General features: G+C 38.7%; 1 protein-coding gene across 2 annotated transcripts in view; it reads right to left on the bottom strand.

The window, feature by feature from the left end:
• The window catches only part of ELL2 (elongation factor for RNA polymerase II 2), an 85,905-nt gene that overhangs the window by 17,607 nt on the left and 48,954 nt on the right, over window positions 1-19,344 (bottom strand). For both annotated transcript variants that reach the window (XM_023730128.1, XM_004375039.2), the window contains exons 3-5: window positions 14,334-14,455; window positions 8,916-9,079; window positions 1,477-1,736 (exon numbers count right to left, since the gene is read on the bottom strand). In XM_023730128.1, coding sequence (XP_023585896.1) covers window positions 1,477-1,736; window positions 8,916-9,079; window positions 14,334-14,455 — 546 coding nt within the window. The remainder of the gene's footprint in view (window positions 1-1,476; window positions 1,737-8,915; window positions 9,080-14,333; window positions 14,456-19,344) is intronic.

The raw sequence follows: 19,344 nt of genomic DNA on the forward strand, positions 1-19,344 counted from the left end.
TTCACTCTGCTCCAGACACACTGGCCTTCTCTCTTTCTTCAACACACTAAACTCTCCCTTCCTCCAGTCCTGGGGAAATGCTGAGTCATCTTCTTGGCTCTTGCTCATCATTTCAGCTAAAATGTAGCCATCTAAGAAAAGAGGTTCCTTGACTTCCCCACTCAAAGTAGCTGCCCCCTGCCCAGCTCCTCCTAACTCCCTGCTCTGTTAGGCCTCTTTCCCCAAATATACAAACACAGGCACACACACCCTCATCTCCATTCATTTTCTTATCCTATCCCTTGAGCTCTTGAAACTGCTATGTAACATTTGGATTTAAATTAAGTATTTCCAAAATGCGCTCAAATGATTTAACAAGATCTTTGAGATTCCCTGGGGAATGGCTATCCCAGAACTGGAGATAATGGTTTTATCTTTCACAACATTTAGGATCATGTCTGGAATATAAGAGATAATGAATGGGAAAAATAGAATTAAAAATGTTATTTGAATAACAGACGAAAACTTGTAGGACTTTTAAATGATGAAATTTGCAAAATGTTACAACTTTGCAAATGTTACTGCTTTAGGAAAAAATAAAAGAGATGGGCTACCTGTTTATGGTGGACCTGAATGCTAATCAACACTTATGACCTGAAGGCAGTATGAAAAAAAAAAGAAGCTACAGTCTGACAAACCACTGACTTTAACAAAATTAATGACCTATTTTTATACTCAGAGTTGACTCCATGGCAACTGGTTTTTACTTTTATACTTAAGCTTGTGATTATAAGTTAACTGATCACATTTGATACTTTATATACTCATATCCTTTGATGTGGACAAGAGAGTGATGGTGGCACACATTCTAAACTATTTAGTAAGCTAAAATAGTCTAACTCATACTAACCAAAGGCTGATAAAATACATCGCATAACTGCAAGTACTTACACCAAAGAAATTAAGACAACAGTTTAGGTAATTTAAGACTAAACATAGACAATAAGAACTTCTTGACTACTTTTTTTAATGATATTTCAGGACAAAATTTGTTCAATCTGAATGAAGATAATGATTTAAAACTTTCATCTTTTTTTCATTAAAGATTCAGAAGCTTCCAACTTGTAGAATATAAATGCCCATATTTTAATTCATTTTTAATTAAATCCTTAAAACGAGATGATATAATTTAATACATTTAAAAAAACACCAAGAACCAACCCTACTGCCGTCAAGTTGACTTATAGCGACCCTACAGGACAGAGCAGAACTGTCTCATATGCTGGTGGATTCAAACTGCTGACCTTTTGGTTAGCAGCCGAGCTCTTAACCACTGCGCCACCAGGGCTCCAATTTAATACACAGGAGTTATATTTCATATACCATTGATCAAAATGATCCTAAAGTTTCTCTATTTCAATAATAATGACAAGTCTTCTTAAATGGACTTCTAAAGGTAAAGGTAAGTGGAAGGCCCTCTCTCTAAGCTGTCCTCACCTGTTGCAGAATTGCTCCGAGGGAGTTCTTGTCTTTTTGATTGACGCCATCTTTCTGCAATCGAGCAAGGAGCTCAGGTTTCTTGTAGGCCTTCAGCGCCAGTAAGTGAATCACTCTGTCCCTATATGGCCGCTGAGAAACACTGCTACTGCTGTGTGTCTTTCGAATCGTATTTGCAGGGTTCATGGGAGTTGACCTTTTCCTCTCAGGCACTGCATCTGCAATAGCTTGAGGTGCTTTCCGAATTTGCACTCTTTTCCCTAAAGTTCAGTGTAAATGATGTTTGTTAGGCATTTGTGAGTGACAATATAATGAGCATTTCAGTTTTCAGAACTTTGATTTAGGTATCCCTTCTTTCTAGAAGGAATAAAGGCCACTTTATTTCAATGTTTACTTTAAAGAGAAATGCAAACAACATTCTTTTAATTCAAGTTCTACTTTCATGTGACACATATTAATGAGGCAAATGAATTAACGGCCTAAAATATGTATTAGGACTTTCTCTGATGGAATCATTTGTTGGAATAAATATGTATTACAGGCATATTATGGCCACGTAGCTACACATGGATAATAATTAGTGAAACTGTAGCAACAGAAAATTTTAACATCGTAAATTAAATGGGAATAAAGTAATTTACACGCTCGCCTGTGCTATTTACAGAACTTAAATCTACAAGTTATGGTACCATTTCTGAAAAGTGGACATGAATACAGTGGACATGGTGAAGTGTGAGCAACACCCGTCGTTCCTCACTAAGAACACATTCCTTGGCTGAGCTGGGCCATTAAAAACCTCATGAATTCAGCAGCTACAAGGACAAGAGTGAAACATAATTTGGGGTCAACATCTACTGGGGCATCCACTAGTGATATTCCTTTCAATAGGCCATAACAAACTTTAGGAGTCAAACACACACACACACACACACACACACACACACACATACACACACAGACACACACAATCAACCAACCAAAGTAAAACAATCTCAAGAGGGCCAAAGAGATTTCTCCCCCATGGTGCTGAGACTACACAGGTAAGTAGCGAAAACGGTAAAAAAAAAATAAGGCCTTTGTACCATTCCTACACAGGCCAGTGCCATTCATGTAATTAACCCATTTTCTGCTCAGGTTTAACACTGACACTTGGCAGGTGCTACTTGTAGAAAATGTAGTGGATGGAAGTGACCTGGATACTATGTGCATATGCGATGCTATCAGGGCATGGCTAGTCACTGATGACATCTGGTAACCATTCCTTGCTGAAGGAATAGAAATTAGAACAAAACTGTACAAGACCCTAGTTCTGTGATTTCTGAAGTGGGATCTTACAGCTCATTTCTATACTCTAAGCTCCCAACTCTATGCCCTCTGGTTAAAGAGGGAGACATCAGTGTAGGGTAACTGCATTAGGAATGACACTAGTAACTTCAAACAATGAATAAGTAAAAGAAGTTTCTAAGTGCTGTGGTGTGGGGTAAGAACAGATCAATGGGGCAGGAGAGTACTGGATAGTAATGCTATCCATGTTGGATCCCCAGGTTAGAACACAGAGGCTATTTATTTTGACACAATCCTATCTAGGGTAAGGCAGAGACGATGAATGCTCTTATGAAATCTCCACTAGCTCTTATATTTCTTTACCATCTGGACATAACCAGTTGCAAATATCAGATCAAAATGTCACACAACAAAGGAACTCAACGTTAATGTTAATAAAAACTATTAAGTTTCTGTATTTTTCTTAATAATGGATCAGTGTTAGCTGGATCAACGTCAGATGGGAACAGAACTAATATTTATCACCTACCAGTTATGTACGGGGCACTGTGCTAAGGGCTTCACACACATCTGATTAAGTCTGACAGCAACGTGACAAGGTAGACATAGATCCCATTTTACAGAGGAGAAAACTGAGGCTTTCAATGGGATATGCTCAAGTGGTAAAGTGCTCACTTAGCATTTGGAATGTTCTGTTATCAATACCCAAATTTTCCTACTTGTATTTCTTTGCACATGGGAAAGGTTTTATGAACAAATGCCTAATGTCTGCCGCTGCTTCATTATAGTCAGTAAGCTTGATGCGAACAGGGCTGTGACTGCTTTGTTCACTAGGTGACCTTGAATAATGAGTATTCAATGACCAAGTAAATGACAGCAAGACAGCAAGTAGAGGAGCAGAGATCAACTTGGTCCGTATTTCCCCATACAGCCAGACTGCCAGAGTCCAAAGACACACTGAAAATTTCTAATGTGGCAAGTGTAAACCTTCCAATCCACTATTTCTCAATCACATTAGTGTAAATGAACAGTAGTATTTCTTGAAATTTTAATATGAATTTGTGAAAAAAAATAAGCGATGTCACAAACACTATAAACACCGCACTCCCCTCCCCCTAGGCAAGTCCTGAAAAGAGAAATTCCTTTAACTCATTCTTCCCCAAACCAAGGTGACCCTGGAGCCCTTCTTTCTCTCTTTTTTGGGGGAGGAGGGTATGGGCAGAGAATGTTTTTGAGCTAAGCTCAGGAACACCATGACTTGTCCTTTGGAATGAATTCAAGCCAACAAGGAAGGCAAATAAAAATAAAAACAGAAAGTGACAGTACTGCCATTGTGTTCTAGGCTGCCCTACCTCCTCTGCTCCTCTGATCCTTGGTCTCGGGGGCCTTCAAGGTCGCCTGGGTTTATCTTCACCCCTCCTGGAAGCAGGCATAGGGCAGACAAACAAGGGGGCTAACTTTGTCCTTCAGAGGAGTGTATAAGTATGATGCCTGATATGAAATTAGGATCTGGTCAGGGACAGGACAGGGGTGGAGTCTTGCCTGGGGCCTAGTACTAAGCTGTCATCTCTCCATGAGTCCTCCAATTCCAATACACTCACTTCACCTTTACCTCATTTTTCCTTTAAACAGCCAATCATGGTATAATCCATTTCTTCAAATGCTGAAAGAACAACCCAGCCTCACTGGGCCACTGAGTTATATTAAAAAATCACTTGCTTACTCTTGCCCCATCTCTTTTGTGCCTATTCAACCAGGAAAGACTCTTCTGGCTATAGATGAAGAAAACATCAGTGATAAGAAGTATTTACAGAACTGAGACACTAAAGAAAAAAAAGAAAAACGTAGCGCAGGAAAGGCTTTTATTTTTATTTTTGCCTCAGAAAAACCCTTTTAATAAAGCCTATGGGAGAATCTAATTCTCTTCCCAGACCCAACTGTTAATCAATTCCCTGAGCTCCTTATATAAACAGCAGCAGTAAGTCCGACAGGACTGGGTAATCTGGGACTATATCTGAATCCTTGTTTCATAACAAGGAGTACACTTCTAGCTTCTCCATTTAATATGAGATGGTAAAAGTATTTATCCCTCAGTCTAATGGCTCAGAGTAAACAATCTGAAATGAAGGTGTTAAAACAGCGCATCAGGAAGATAGTAGTGACTGTGGCTGTCTTCTGCAGTTGTTTTTCTGTTCTGTGGAACCTGACCAGCAACCCTGACAACACTGACCCAGGGCTTTAAAAACACTGGCAGGGCCATGATGACAAGGTGATGCCGTCGTGTTTAAATTGCAGTGGCATCCATTTTTTCCATTTGACAGTTGTGATCAGTTTTTCAAAAGGCTTACTATCTATCTACACACACACACATAGACAGAAGTTACAAAATATTAGAACTACGAAGAGCCTTAGATATTATCTAGTTCAAATACCCTTCATTTTATATTTGAGAACGCTGAGGTCCATAGATGTTAAATGACTTGTCCAAGGTCACTCAGATATGTGCTAACTCATTAAAAATATGAAGGATGGGGGCAGAGGTTGGGAAAATAGGAAACAGAATACTAGAAATCAGATTGGTTGGTAATTTTACATACTTATAATATTAACATGTATAAAAATTTGCAATTCAATAAAATTTCAGAATTTAGGTAAGAGTCAGTGAGCAGACTTGGGATACTGGTAAAATGAAAGTAGTGGTGATTAGTAATACTTTTTTTTTCTAAACAAAGAGGAGGGATTATCACAATACAACACTCACTACTGAAATAAATATAATGACTAGAAGTGGAAATATTACTGAAGAAATAATAATAATGTTTTCTAGGTTAAACCTCACCAGGCAATATAGGTTTTGTTTTTTTCAGCCCAGAGGAGGGTCATAGAAGCTCATATTCATGGGTGACCAGGCCAGGTGACCCCTTGGAGACCAGACTTCACCCCCTTAAGCTGAGTGTGTGTCCTGGTTCAGCTGCCAGTAGCTGGCCTGGCACAATGCCACAACACCACACTGGGACCAGCTTTGTTCCCATCTGTCCTCCACCCAGGCTGACTCAGTTCAAAGAACCCTTATTTTGTAGGTACCTCTAAGCTGGCATAAAGACCTTTTGGTTTCATTTTATATGACATATTCAAAGTATGAACTAAAGGGGTGCTTCCTATTGTCTTAAGAAAAAAACACAACTTTTTAATGAGACTATACCCAAATTATTTGCTATTTGCTGATATCAACAACTTGATATGCAAAATGGAGATAAGAATCACAACCGACCTCTGCAAGTTCCACAGGTCCCAGTACTGTTAGGGAGTATATGGTCTGTGGGATTCTGAATGTCAAAAAGTCTGTTGTGTAAGCTACAAATGAACTGCACCTGACCCTATCAAACTCATAGGGTGGTTGTGAGATTTAGATGAGTGACTACATGCAAAGTGTTAAACGGTGCCTTATACACAGCAAGCACTCAATAAGTGTGGGGTAATATTAGTATTGAAGGGTGACTGACTAGCATTTTAAAGAACTGAATGAGTCATATAGTTTGAGATACTGAAAAAAGCAGGAAGATACAAACTGAGCTGCCTAGAAGGAAACATATGGTGAACTAGTGGTAGATAAGGTTAAAAGAAAAAGATGAAAACATGATATAACAAAGTACAGTAAAAAATAAAAACAAACAACAGAAAAGTCAATCAGGATACTAGAGTCTTTTGTTCCCCTGTACTCAGAATCCGTCAGACTTTTTTAATTAAGAGTAGTAGCGTGTCCAGTTTTGAACTCTGAGGTGCTGAACTGGCAACAGTCCAGGGAAGAGTGATAAAAATAATTAAAGGGTTGGGATACAGGCCATATTAAGAAAAGTTAAAAGGAGCTGGGGATATTTAGCCTGGAGAATAAAGGCTGAGGAGGTTATTGACATTATTTAAGACCAGAGAACACTGCTGGGATGGTGAGTGGCCAGGACACTGAGGACAAGCAAAAAGGACAAGGCTGAACAGAACACGGGCTGGGAGAAATCACTTAACGAGGGGCTGAGAGAGGGAAACGTGTGGAGAGAGGGTGGCCAGCTCTTCTTAGAATAGTGTAGATGCAATCTGGTTCACGATTAGACTAGATGATCTCAAATTTTTGGTGTCCCCTGTATATATATTTTTACATTTTTATGTACCTGACCATATACATGTATGTGTATATATACAGGCGTGTGTGTGTGTGTATCTGTGTACATATATATATATAAATTATTTGTAGTGTCCATAAGAAACACTGCAAATTCTACAGGTCCTAGTACCATTAGGGAGTGTATGGTCTATGGGATTCTGAGTATCAAAAGTCTGTTGTGTCAGCTACAAGTGAACTTGACCCTATCAAAACAAACAAAAATGCATGAACATAGGGACAACCAAGGATCATTCGATGGACAAGTGCAATAATTAACTGTAATTTTCATGCTTTGGAATAAATCAAGGTGAATGTTTTCAGCTAATTACCTACACTGGGAGGAAGAAATATCATTTTGATGGCTTTCATCTTCTATTCCTTTGTTAAACATATCAAATTGCCTCACTGTTTATAAAATGGTGGTGTTGGACAGATTTAAAAAAAAAAAACTTTCAAAGCAACAGGAACGGATAGTTCACAGTTTGTACTGAAATGTATGTGCAGCAGATCTTGTGCATTTTAAAAACAATTTGAAATTTAATCTAATAGCATAGAAAGTTAATCAAGCAACTTCTGAAAGTAAAGGAGAAAGAACAAGGTTGGAAGTTGTTACTTCACTCAGCAGGAAAGCGAAGGTGAAAATTCTCACTGCTGGTAACTTACTGGGAAGGGAACTGGGCCCCATGGGTACAGATACCTGGGGAAGCCATGAATTGTTGTTAAACCAAACTAAATGTATCTTAGCTGAGCACCAAGTCCCAGGAGCACTGGCTTTGTTCCAAAGAAATACTTATTAAAGACACTGGTAGAGCTTCTCAAAGCTGAATGTATTGTAGTTGGATCAGCAATGAGAAAATGCAAAACCCAAACCCACGGCCGTCAAGTAGATTTTGACTCACAGCATTCCTACAGCACAGAGTAAAACTACCCCATAGGGTTTCCAAGGCTGTAAATCTTTACGGAAGCAGACTGTCACATCCTTCTCCCATAGAGCAGCTGGTGGGTTCCAACCACCGACCTTTTGGTTAGCAGTTGAGCGCTTTAACCACTGTGACACTAGGGCTCCTTAAAAGGGAAAATACAGTAGTAGAATTACACCAAACCATGGAATGATGTTGATTAAGGGGTTTGGTTCTTCAAGAGACTGTTTCTGAGAACATTTAAATTTGCAAATTAATTTCCTTTCATCATTTACTATAGTCGACTTGTGTTATAAAACTGAGCAAGGACTAACAGAGCTAATCTTCACTCTTGATAATTCTACTACTGGTAACAGTCACTGTGAATCGACTCCTTAAAATTGTTAGGGTTACTGCTCATAAAGAAGAGACTCATGCTGCTGGTCTGGTCTTGCTTCCCTTCAATATGATGGGCATTTGAGTGAGCTGATGATAAAGAGGATGGGGGTGGGGTGGTCTCTTAATTAATGGATGGATGCAGATGAGGATCTATAAATGGCATCACAACTCAGGTGCCAAAGAAGCATCACCCTAATGCTCTGCTATAAGCACATTTTATACTTTTGCAATAAAAATTCCTTCGTGTGCCAAGACCCTCTGAAAATGCAAGCAAAATCTGTAACAATTAGGTTGTCAAATCACAAATTCTACTAATAGACTTTACTGTAAAAATAACCCTATAAAACTACAAAACAAGAACCATACCATCCATTATTGAAATTACATCATCTAGTGGCCGAGAATACACAATGGTAGCAACACTACTACAACCTCACATTGTAACTTGACCAGATCCCAGTATTGTAAAATAATGAGTAGCCAACAGGATTCAGGATTCAGGAAACAAGTTAAACGGTTAAATTTGTTCATCATTTACTATCAGACTAAAGAGAACAGATGACTTTTTTTCTTTTACCGTGCTATCCAAAATGTTCTGAAAACTAATTACTGTTTTAAGTTAACATTACCAGGTATTTACCTATAGTGATCTTGAATTATTCCAATCAATCAGCAAGAGGGAGGAAGATATCTATACAAACCTACATATGGTCCACCAGGTTTGATAACTTTTGTGCTTCGGTTGCGGGATTCCTCCTCTGCCTGGGTCATTCTTTCTCGTGTCATCTGATATGAGTCGTTTGTTGCACACACTGTAATTTTATCATGTATAAATCCCAGGCAATTGAGCTGGGAGGCTCCAGAGCTGTCAAGTAAGACAGTGGCTTTGTTAGCGATGACCCTCATTTTGCACAGTAAAGGCAAGCAAGAATTGTATATTCCTAAAATCAGCAAATAATCAGAGAAGTTTGCAATCCTGAAATAACTGATAATGATTTTTAAACGTAAAGATTCTTTAAAATATCTAAGTTCTTCCTCATTTTATATCGCAGTTTTGTTCATATTCTTAATACAATGGGTGAAATGAGCTTTCTGAGATCAAATCTATGACATTTATGAAAAATATCAGTATTTGGAGCTCAGCCCAGAGCCCCAGTGGGTGATGTAGTTCTACTTTTATTTAACGGTCAGCCATTTTAAAGAATTATCTACCACTGAATGTTAAAGAGTTTACTTTTAATTTTTAATAAAATATTTTTAAGGGTAAAATATCAATAAACATTAGAGCTTACTTTAGAATTATTACACTCAAAGTTCCTAAAAATTTGTGGAATTTATATTTATCAGTTTGTTAAGTCTCTATATAAGCTGACCTACTCATATAGCAGATATTGAAGAAAATATTGCATAAGAGATTTTTGCAGAAATATAAAAAAAAACTTATATTTAAACCATCATGAGTATTACATTGAGCCTGAAGGTGGCCCTGTTTCAAAGTAATATGCTAATATTAGGGATCATGGTAAAAGTGAAAACTGGTATGTTAAAAGGAAATTATTATGGCCTTTAAAAAAGCTAGAATATAAAAATAATGAGAATGCCACTGTTGCTCTGATACTATACTTCCAAATTTAATTGAAACTTTGTTATGATTCCAAGAAATAAGAATTGATAAAATGTAAATTGATAATAAGTGTCCTTACAAATGCTATATATTTTTAAAAATCAGTTCATTTACTTATAAATATTTATTGGGCAGGGACTGCATGCCAGGCAATGCATGAAGCAAAGAGACTGAGGCAAGGCCTAAGACAGATGGGGTTCCTCCTCATGGAGCTCTCTTGTCTAGCGGGAGACAAGGATGGGCAAACTGAAAATGACAACACAGTATGATAAATGCCACGGTAGAGGGAGTCCAAGGATGCAGGAGGCCACCCAGGAAGGTCACCTCACCTAGAGTTGTGGTCAAGGCAAAGACTTCCTAAAAGGAAGTGATGCCTAAGCTGACCTAGAAGGATGAATGTACAAGTGGGAGGAAGGGAAAAAAGTGTTTTAGGAGGATACTCAAACTGTTCAGGCCCAGGGGGAGCCAGGAAAATGTTTTCAGTTTGGCCAAAGAAAAGAGAGTTGGAAAGGACAACTAGAGATGAGGCTGGAGAGAGAATGCTTTGGAGGTCATGTTATAGATTTTGGAGTTTATCCCAAGATTATCAGAGGCTGAAAACAGGGGAGAGAAAATATCTTCCATTTTACAGATGAGAAAAGTATGGATGGAGAATATATGGGGTGGAGGCAGCAGGGGAAGAGACAAGAGTGAAAGCAGGAAGATGCCTTAGGAGGCTACTGAAGGCTTTTAGGCAGGAAGTGATGGTTTGAACCATAGCAGGGCAGTGAGACTGTATAAAAGTAGACAGATTCCACAGATCGTGAGGAGGCAGCATTGACAGGAGTTTGTCAATGACTGGATGTTAGGGGGAGAGAGAGAGAGGGAGAAGTTAAAGATGATGCCTAGGGTACTAGGTATGTGGAGCTGCCATTTATTGAGACACTCAACACAGAAAGAAGGGTAGGCTAGGTAGGGGTAAGATCTGGAGAGAGAAAATGAATTCAGTGTTGGACATGGTGACTTCTGAAAGAATGAGAAGAGGTCTCAGGAGGAAATCAACTGTAAAGGACACTAATATTTAAGCAACAGGCAGAAGAAAAGAAGACTATAAGATACTGAAAAGGCACAGCCAAAGAGACAGGAGGTAAATCAGAAGAGTAGTATGTCATGAAGCCAATGAATAGAATGCTTCAAGAAGCAGAGGGTGGTCAACAGTGTCAAATACTGGAAACAAGTCCAGAATAATGAGAAACCACAGCATCCATTAAGGAGCCCTGGTGGCACAGGGGTTAAGCGCTTGACTGCTAACCAAAAGGTGGGCAGTTCGAACCCACCAGTGGCTCCATAGGAGAAAGATGTGGCAGTCTGCTTCCATAAAAATTAGTCTTGGAACCCTATGAGGCAGCTCCACCCTGTCCTATAGGGTCGCTATGAGTTGGAATCAAGGAAACGACAATAGGTGTGGATTTTTTTTTTTTTTAAATAGTATCCACTGGATTCAAGGAGGTCACAAGCCACCTTGGTGGAGTAGTTTCAATGAAATGGTAGGACTGAAGCCAGACTTTCGGTCAAGAAGTGAGCGCAAGGGAGATTGTTTTTGTTTTTCTGTTATTTTTAAATAAAACAGACTTGGACATGTTGGAATGCTGAAAAAAAAAAACAGTGAAAGAGGGAAAGAAGGAAGGGAGGGAGGGCAGAAGGGAAAGAGAAAGGGAGAGAGAAAATAATGGAGAATGCAGTTTAGGAAGAAGATGGGAGCAGATTAACTCTCAGAGGAAGAGGAATGGAGGGGAAGGGTGGGATGAGAAGACTGCAGTAGAATGAATGCTTGGAGACAGGAAGTTTGTATTTCAATATCTCCCCATACTATTTACCAAGTAATTTACATAATGAGCCTATTACCAATCACAATGAAGTTACTATTTACACCTTGCAAGGTCAGGAAACAGATCTTTTTGTGAAAACGAAGTGAAGTTGAACCCTGCAGGCAAAAAGTTACTCTCAAGAATTCTCCACTCATCCCTTCTTAACCGAGTTACCTTAAAAGTTTAAATATTTTGATATACGTGCATAAACTTTCTTTTAGTCTTCCTCTAGCCTAGCTCACTATTTCCCATACTTGAGCATGCATTACTGTACATACAGGGTTATGTGCCCCAAATGATATATTTTCACTAAGCCTGTGAATGGGCAGATTTAAGAGAGTTTTCAAAGGTAATTTTAACTATGGAATTTCTTCCATTTTACATATGAGAAATGTGTGATTCAAGGATATTAAAAAAAAAGGTTAAGAAAAGAGATGAATTAATACGTATTTTTGAGCATTTATTCACTGAGCATCTATTTTGAGCACAGCAGCACTGTGAGACTAGAAAAAGGGCATAAGACAGCTCCTGCCCTTGAGGAGCTTAAACTATTGCTGGAAAGACAAGATTCTTGGTGAAAAAAAAATTGAATAGAAAAGGTCGAGGTGAGTTATGGAAAGGTTTCATTGCCAGGCTGAGACCACACCATCTTATAAAGCACCTTGGATCACACCGAGAGTATACTAACGTATTTGCGTCAGTTTCCCACAGTAACTGTTTCTTTTCTCTTGCTGTGTCACAGTTTTGTAAGTGACCTTAAGTCCTTCTCCAAACAAGTAGGGTAGAAATAAACAAACACAAGTTATTTACGATGTAAGGGTGAAATCATATTACTTATGATAATATGACTGATTTTGACTAGGGGATTAAGTTCCTTAATAAAATTCTTAAGGGGAAACAGTTTAATTTAATATAAAATGTTCTCATTATATAAAACAACTATCTAAAGACTTAGATGGGCTGCTCCCACAATTAGAAATTGGTGTGTCCTGGGCTGGGTATAGAACACTGGACTGGGAGTTAGAGAGTTAGGAGAACTGTTTTCTTTCAGCCCTGCCACCAACTAAGCTGGATAAGTCAGCTGTGAAATGAAGGGGTTGAACTATACAATCATCACCAAAACAAAAACCAAACCCATTGCCGTCTAGTCAATTCGGACTCATAGTGAACCTATAGGACAGAGTAGAACTATGGAAGCAGATTGCTACATCTTTCTCCTACAGAGCGGCTGATGGATTCAAACAGCCGACCTTTTGGTTAGCAGCTGAGCACTTAACCACTGCGCCACCAGAGGTCTTTACACAATCACTGAACTTAGTAGTTCTGTAATCTATAGCAGCGTTGTCCAATAGAGTTTCCTGCAAGAGTGGAAATGTTCTACATGTGTGCTGTCCAGCTGAGCCTGTGAAATGTGGTTAGTGTAAATGAAGAACTGAATTTTTTATTTAATTTTAATCCACTGAAATTTAAATAGCCATGTGTAGCTATCGACCAGCATAGTGAACAGTGCTGAGACGTCTATATAATCTATAATACATGCAATTTATACAAAAAAATATAAGTTGGAGGTGAACCATTTTATTTCAGAAAACAACGTTAATATATATTCAGGGGAAAATGGCAGGTTAAGGTAAAACAAACAAAAAATTATTTAGTCACCTCAAATGGGAGGAGAAATGTGGAACTCTTTCAGTGAAGTGTCTTACTTGGTATCTCGGCCTCCAGTTTCTCCCAACACAAAGTTTTAAGGACTGCACAGATGAGACATAGAGATGGATGGCTGGGGTAGTTTGGAGCAATGGCAAAGGGCTGACTGAACACTGAGGAAATGAGGTAGCCCTCCCCAGGAGGCTGGGGGCTCCAAGGCCTGTCTCCATCCATAGGCAGAACAAACTCCCCCTACTCAAGGAGACCATTCTTTAATCAGAAACAACCACAGCAAAGAAGAGTGAAACAAGTAGCTTATTGTTTACCGAGGACCTAAGTAAATAAGGGTTCCATGGTACCCTGGGGGTGTGGGTGTGTATTCTTGTCCTCCTCCCTCCTTTTACTTTATTTTTCTAATTTTAATTAGGAGTGGCAAAGAAGGGACTGCTATACTGGGGTTAATTTCTAGTTTCCATTTTGCCATGGAATAAAAAATATTCTAAAAATCTACCTTAAAACAAGGCTTGCACAGGGAAGAGGGAAGGGGACATGCAATATATATATATATATGTGATATATACACATGTAAATATGAGCCTATATATTTAAATATATATTTTTTCTTCCTTTACCCTCGAGCATGAGCCAAGTATGCTATAAGACACTCTTCTTATTTAATGGCAGTGAATAAAACCTTTAAAAAAATTCTTAAACTTGTCTTTAATAAAAACAAAACAAAACATGTTTTATAAGTAAAATATCTTTTGTACCTTCGGGGTAGGAATCTTAAAAGTTTTGTGATTGTATCCTACAGTGACAGATACAATTTCCAGCACATAAGAGGTGATCAATATTTTTCAAATAAATAAATACATGAATTCTGCAAATTCAACACAATAAATATTTATGGAATGACTACTATGTATTTATGGTTTAATAAAAAAAAAAAGCCTCTTAAATGAAAATTATTTTCCTTTCAGCATACCTTGAAAAGTACTTACCTTGAGAATGTTTGCTGGATGCAGTCAAAGCTGCCCTGAGGGTTGTCTTTACCCACATTTGACAAATAGAAGTTAAAGTTATGTACTTCATTGGAGGGATTAATTTTGGGAATTTTGACAAGCTAGAAGGGGGGAAAAAAAGGAGAGAAACACTTTATAGAACAGAATTCTAAATGTACCATATAGTGATCTGATGACTGACTCATTGTTTTTTATGTGACTTTCATTTTATATCTAACTCCTCTTAATATACATCTTTCTAACATTCATATTATCAAATCATTCAAGGAATCTGGCAAGCATGCCTATAATTCATCACATCCTTATTTCCATTTTCTATCCTTAGTGTCAGTAATCATTTCTGCTCAGTAGTTTATAAGAGGAACTCTCTTTATTTCAAATTAATAAATGATTACAGTTCCTATGGAAGAGTTAATAGTGAATTTGCTAAAAAACTCCTCTGAGATACACAAGTTGTAACTTCGGAGCACACTACGCCCTGCTGAACTGCTTCTAGATATTTTAAATGGTCTCTGAGATAAGAGTCCATACCTCAATCTTTTAATTGCTTATTACATATACATTTCATTTTAGTTCTTGCTTTTCTACGAAATATGTTTGAAGAAAAAAGACTAGCAGCCTATACTGCAGCATAAGGTTAATTCAGTCAAAATGCAGCCAGGGTACTTCTCCATGCCTGATGATTCCCTTATTCATTCTGATGTTTAAAGAACAGGGTCAGCAGCCTACAGAGGTAATTCTGCAGGGCACTCCCAGGCTGAGCTCCAGGCAACACTGTAGAACAGGCAGATGTGTTTTCTATGATCTTGCTCAAGTCTGGTTTCCTACCGTATAGGAAGCCCCACAAGAGAAGGAGACAGGGTTGCTCTATATGACAGCCCCTGCAGTGGGCGCCTTTTCCTGACACCTGTTAGGAGCTCAATAAATGTCTATGAATAAATGAGACAGAAACTTCTTACTGTCTCTCAACTACCCAACCCTTCCCAGTTCCTGAGCTCTTTCTTACCTTGGGTCTTTAGGGGTGACCATGGTGTTAAGTGATATTATAAAAAGGGCTTGTTGGCAAGGACATAAAATATGACTTCCCACCCTATAGATCCCTAACACACAGAATCTTGTTAACTTAGTAGACAGTCAGGAAGGGAGAGAAGAGTTTAAAACCCTTAATCTTCTCCCCAAAATCCATCATTTTCATTACTAGAAAATTAAGGCTCAGGTATATAGGTGTTAAAAAGCAAAGATGTCACCTTGATGACTAAGGTATGCCTGGCCCCAGCCATGGTATTTTCCATTGCCTCATATGCATGTGAAAGCTGACAATAAAAAAGGAAGACTGAAGAAGAACTGATACATTTGAATTGTGGTGCTGGCGAAGAGACTGAATATACCATGGACTGCCAGAAGAACGAAAAATCTGTCCTGAAGAAAGTACAGCCAAGATGTTCCTTAGAAGCAAGGATGGCAAGACGTTTTATCGCTTACTTTGGACACGTCATCTGGGGAGACCAATTGCTGGAGGACATCATGCTTGGTAAAGTAGAGGGTCAGCAGAAAAGAGGGAGACTTGCAACAAGATGGACTGACATAGTGGCTGCAACAATGGGCTCAAACACAGCAACAAATGTGAGGATGGCGCACGACCCAGGAATATTTTGTTTTGGTACACATGCAGTTGCTATGAGCCGAAGCTGACTGAAGGCACCTAACAACTTATATGTGCTCAAGAATGTGCTAGTGAGCACAAGCGTGTACGACCCGTGCTCTTCTCTGCAGGACACCATGCAACTGCTGACTTGCTTGCTGTAAAAGACTTCCAATCCTTGACTTACAGAAAAGAAACTATAGCCACCAATTCTAGACTTCACCCCCTAAATAGTAAAGTAAGGTAAGAAAGGAGACAATCTGTAGCGCCTGGCACATACTAGACACGCAACGTTTGCTGAAGGAGTGAATGAACAAAGAGAAGAAATCAAAGAAAAACATCTTTTCAAAGGAGATTAGAATAACTATGTAGAGCTTAGATTAGAATAACTATGTAGAGCTTCAAAGATGCTGAATATTAAATAATAATCTACAGAACTTCCACCATCCATGAATTTAAACTATCTTTGACTCCCTATTTTAAATTAGTACCAATTCCTAGAATAACAAGTTTCTACAGTTACTGTCTGCTCTATAAATAATACCCTTTTTGGGCTCTAAGTACTCTTATTTCCCCAAGTTATAAAATGCAAGAGCTTAGTGAACAAGTCTAATTTACTGTCTGTAAATTCGTATCATGTTATCTTATTGGGTGTGCAAACTCAATGCCTAGCTGGCACATACATATTTGTGGAATAAAATTGCATTTTTCCCTTCGTAATCATATAGAAGTGGGGGAGAGCAGGAGCCAAAGGAAGGCTTGTGTCAGAAATAAGCATAAAGTCCATGTGCATGCTAGTGTAACAGTTCTCACTGACATCTGCTTTTGTTTTTCTGAGGACAGGAGGATTCTACTGACAGAGAAAGGATATGCACTGTGGCCTAAAGCCTCCTTAATGGTTAGGAGAGGAGGTGGACAGGTATGAAAGGTGTGCACACTTGAATGAAATCTCCTCCCCTCCCAACTCCTAATCCAGATCTGAAGAACCGGGTTGGGGAGATTTTTACAATGGCTGAGATCTCATCTCCAAGTCAGCTTTTGTCCTCAGGTTAGGCCTGAGGTCTTTCTTCCTGTGCAGCTCAAGTTTGGTAAAACAGCAGCACTTTATTTTTCAAGAGTGACTAGAGTCTGTTCTCATATAAATTCTGCAAATGTGCAGTATTCTTTCACTGAAAACTTAATTATTGGAGTCCTGAAACTCAGAAGTCTTCATACTAAACCACTATTAAACAGGGGATTAATGGAAAATTCTTAACACAGTTTTTATTACTTAAATGTAACTTTTTCCTTTCTCACCTTCCAAACTGTGATCCTTCTTATGTAACAATCACACTTTTTAAGATGAAAATTGTATCTCATGTTTTGAAGATTCCTGGGTGGTGTAAATGGTTTGTGCTTGATTACTAACTCAAAGGCTGGCAGTTCAAACCCACCCAGCGGCACCCAGAAGGCCTGGAGATCCGCTTCCCTAAAAATTACGGCCAAGAACACCCCACAGAGCAGCTCTCCTCTATACACATGGGGTCGCCATGAGTCAGAATCAATTCGACAGCAATGAGTTTGGCTTTTTTTTTTTTTGGCATACGTGTTTTCAGGTCATTTTTTAAAACACACACACAAGTAGAGTCTTGTCTAAATTTGGAGAGTTCAGTGACAAAAATATTTACTATGAACTAATTGCTGTGCACAACCCTCAAGGCATTAGGTTCTGGCTTGATGGTGGGCACAGAAGGCTTTCATATTCTCCTTATTTAAAACTATCCTGAATAGAAATAAAGCAACAGTCATTTAAAAAATATGATGGATACACAAATAGGAAAGAATCAGATTAAAAGGAAACAAAGAAAGGAAAAAAAAACACATACAGCCCATGCTACGTACACGCTGAAGTGTTCTGAAGCGTGTCACACGTAGATTAGAACAGCGGCTCTCAATAAGGGGCAATTTTGCTCCCCAGGGGACATTTGGTCTGGGAAGGCGTTACCGGCATCTAGTGGGAGGCCAGAGATGCTGTCAAACACACTACAGTGCACAGGACAGCCCCACGACAAAAAATTATCCAGCCCAAAATAAGATTGAGAAAATAAATCAGAAAAAGAGGTAGGTAAGTCCCTTAGAAGAGAAGTCAGAAAATCAATGAAGACATGAAGGGAAAACAGCATCTTCAAAGAAGTAAAAAGGAGCCCTGGTGGTGCAACAAGGAGCCTTGGTGGCAAAGTGGTTAAGTGCTGGGCTGCTAATCGAAAGGTTGGTCCGAACCCACCAACCACTCCATGAGAGAAAGATGTAGTAGTACGCTTCCTAAAGCTTACAGCTTTGGAAACCCTATGGGGCAGTTCTACTCTGTCCTACAGGGTCACCATGAGTCGGAATCAACTGAATGCCACCTAACAACAACAAACAAATAAAAGTACCCACTTTATTTCAAATGAAAGGAGCCATTTTCCATTTTAACTTATTTGAAACACTTATTCAAGTTTTATAACTCCAATCAGAAGACACTGAAAAGCAAATAAAACACGTGCATATGAGCTATATTTTATATTTAGCCATAGAGAGACTGTGAGAATGTGCAAATAAATATCTTCAACTTCTCCTAAACATTACAAAGCCAGTAAATAAACAAATGGCTTAATGGGAGTTGTAAAAAAAAAAAAAAAACTTCTTTTGGAACACCTACTCTGGATATCAGTAATAAAAAAGGAGGCCTTGAAGAGATAACTAATCTACGATAAACAAACTCTCAGATTGGGAAAAGATCATTTGAGGATAAGGAAAGTGAATCTTTGCAGAGTGATAACCAGTTGTCATCAAGTTGGTTTTGACTCATGGTAACCCCATGTGTGTCAGAGTAGAACTGTGCTCCATAGGGTTTCCAATGGCTGAATTTTCAGAAGTAGATCATCAGGTCTTTCTTCCAAGGTGCCTCTGGGCAGACTTAAACCTCTAACCTTTGGGTTAGCAGCCGAGTGTGTTAATCATTTGTCTCTGGGTGGTGCAAATGGTTAAGCACTCGACTACTATCAAAAAGGTTGGCATTTTGCACTCACTCAGAGGCACCTTGAGATAAGGTCCTGGTGATCTGCTTCCAAAAGGTCACAGCCTTGAAAACCCTATGGAGCAGTTCTATTCTGCACACGTGAGGTTGCTATGAGTCGAAATGACATGATAGCAACTGTTTTTTTTTTTTAATGTACTTCAGGTGAAGGCTTACAAAACAAATAGTTTCTCATGAAACAGTAGTACACATATTGTTTTATGACATTGGTTAACAACCCCACAACATGACAACCCTCTAACTTCTCAACCTTTTTTTTTGGTGAAAATACACATAGCCAAAGATACACC

This window comes from Trichechus manatus, unplaced genomic scaffold, assembly GCF_000243295.1.
Source record: "Trichechus manatus latirostris isolate Lorelei unplaced genomic scaffold, TriManLat1.0 scaffold00032, whole genome shotgun sequence".
Classification (NCBI taxonomy): domain Eukaryota; kingdom Metazoa; phylum Chordata; class Mammalia; order Sirenia; family Trichechidae; genus Trichechus; species Trichechus manatus.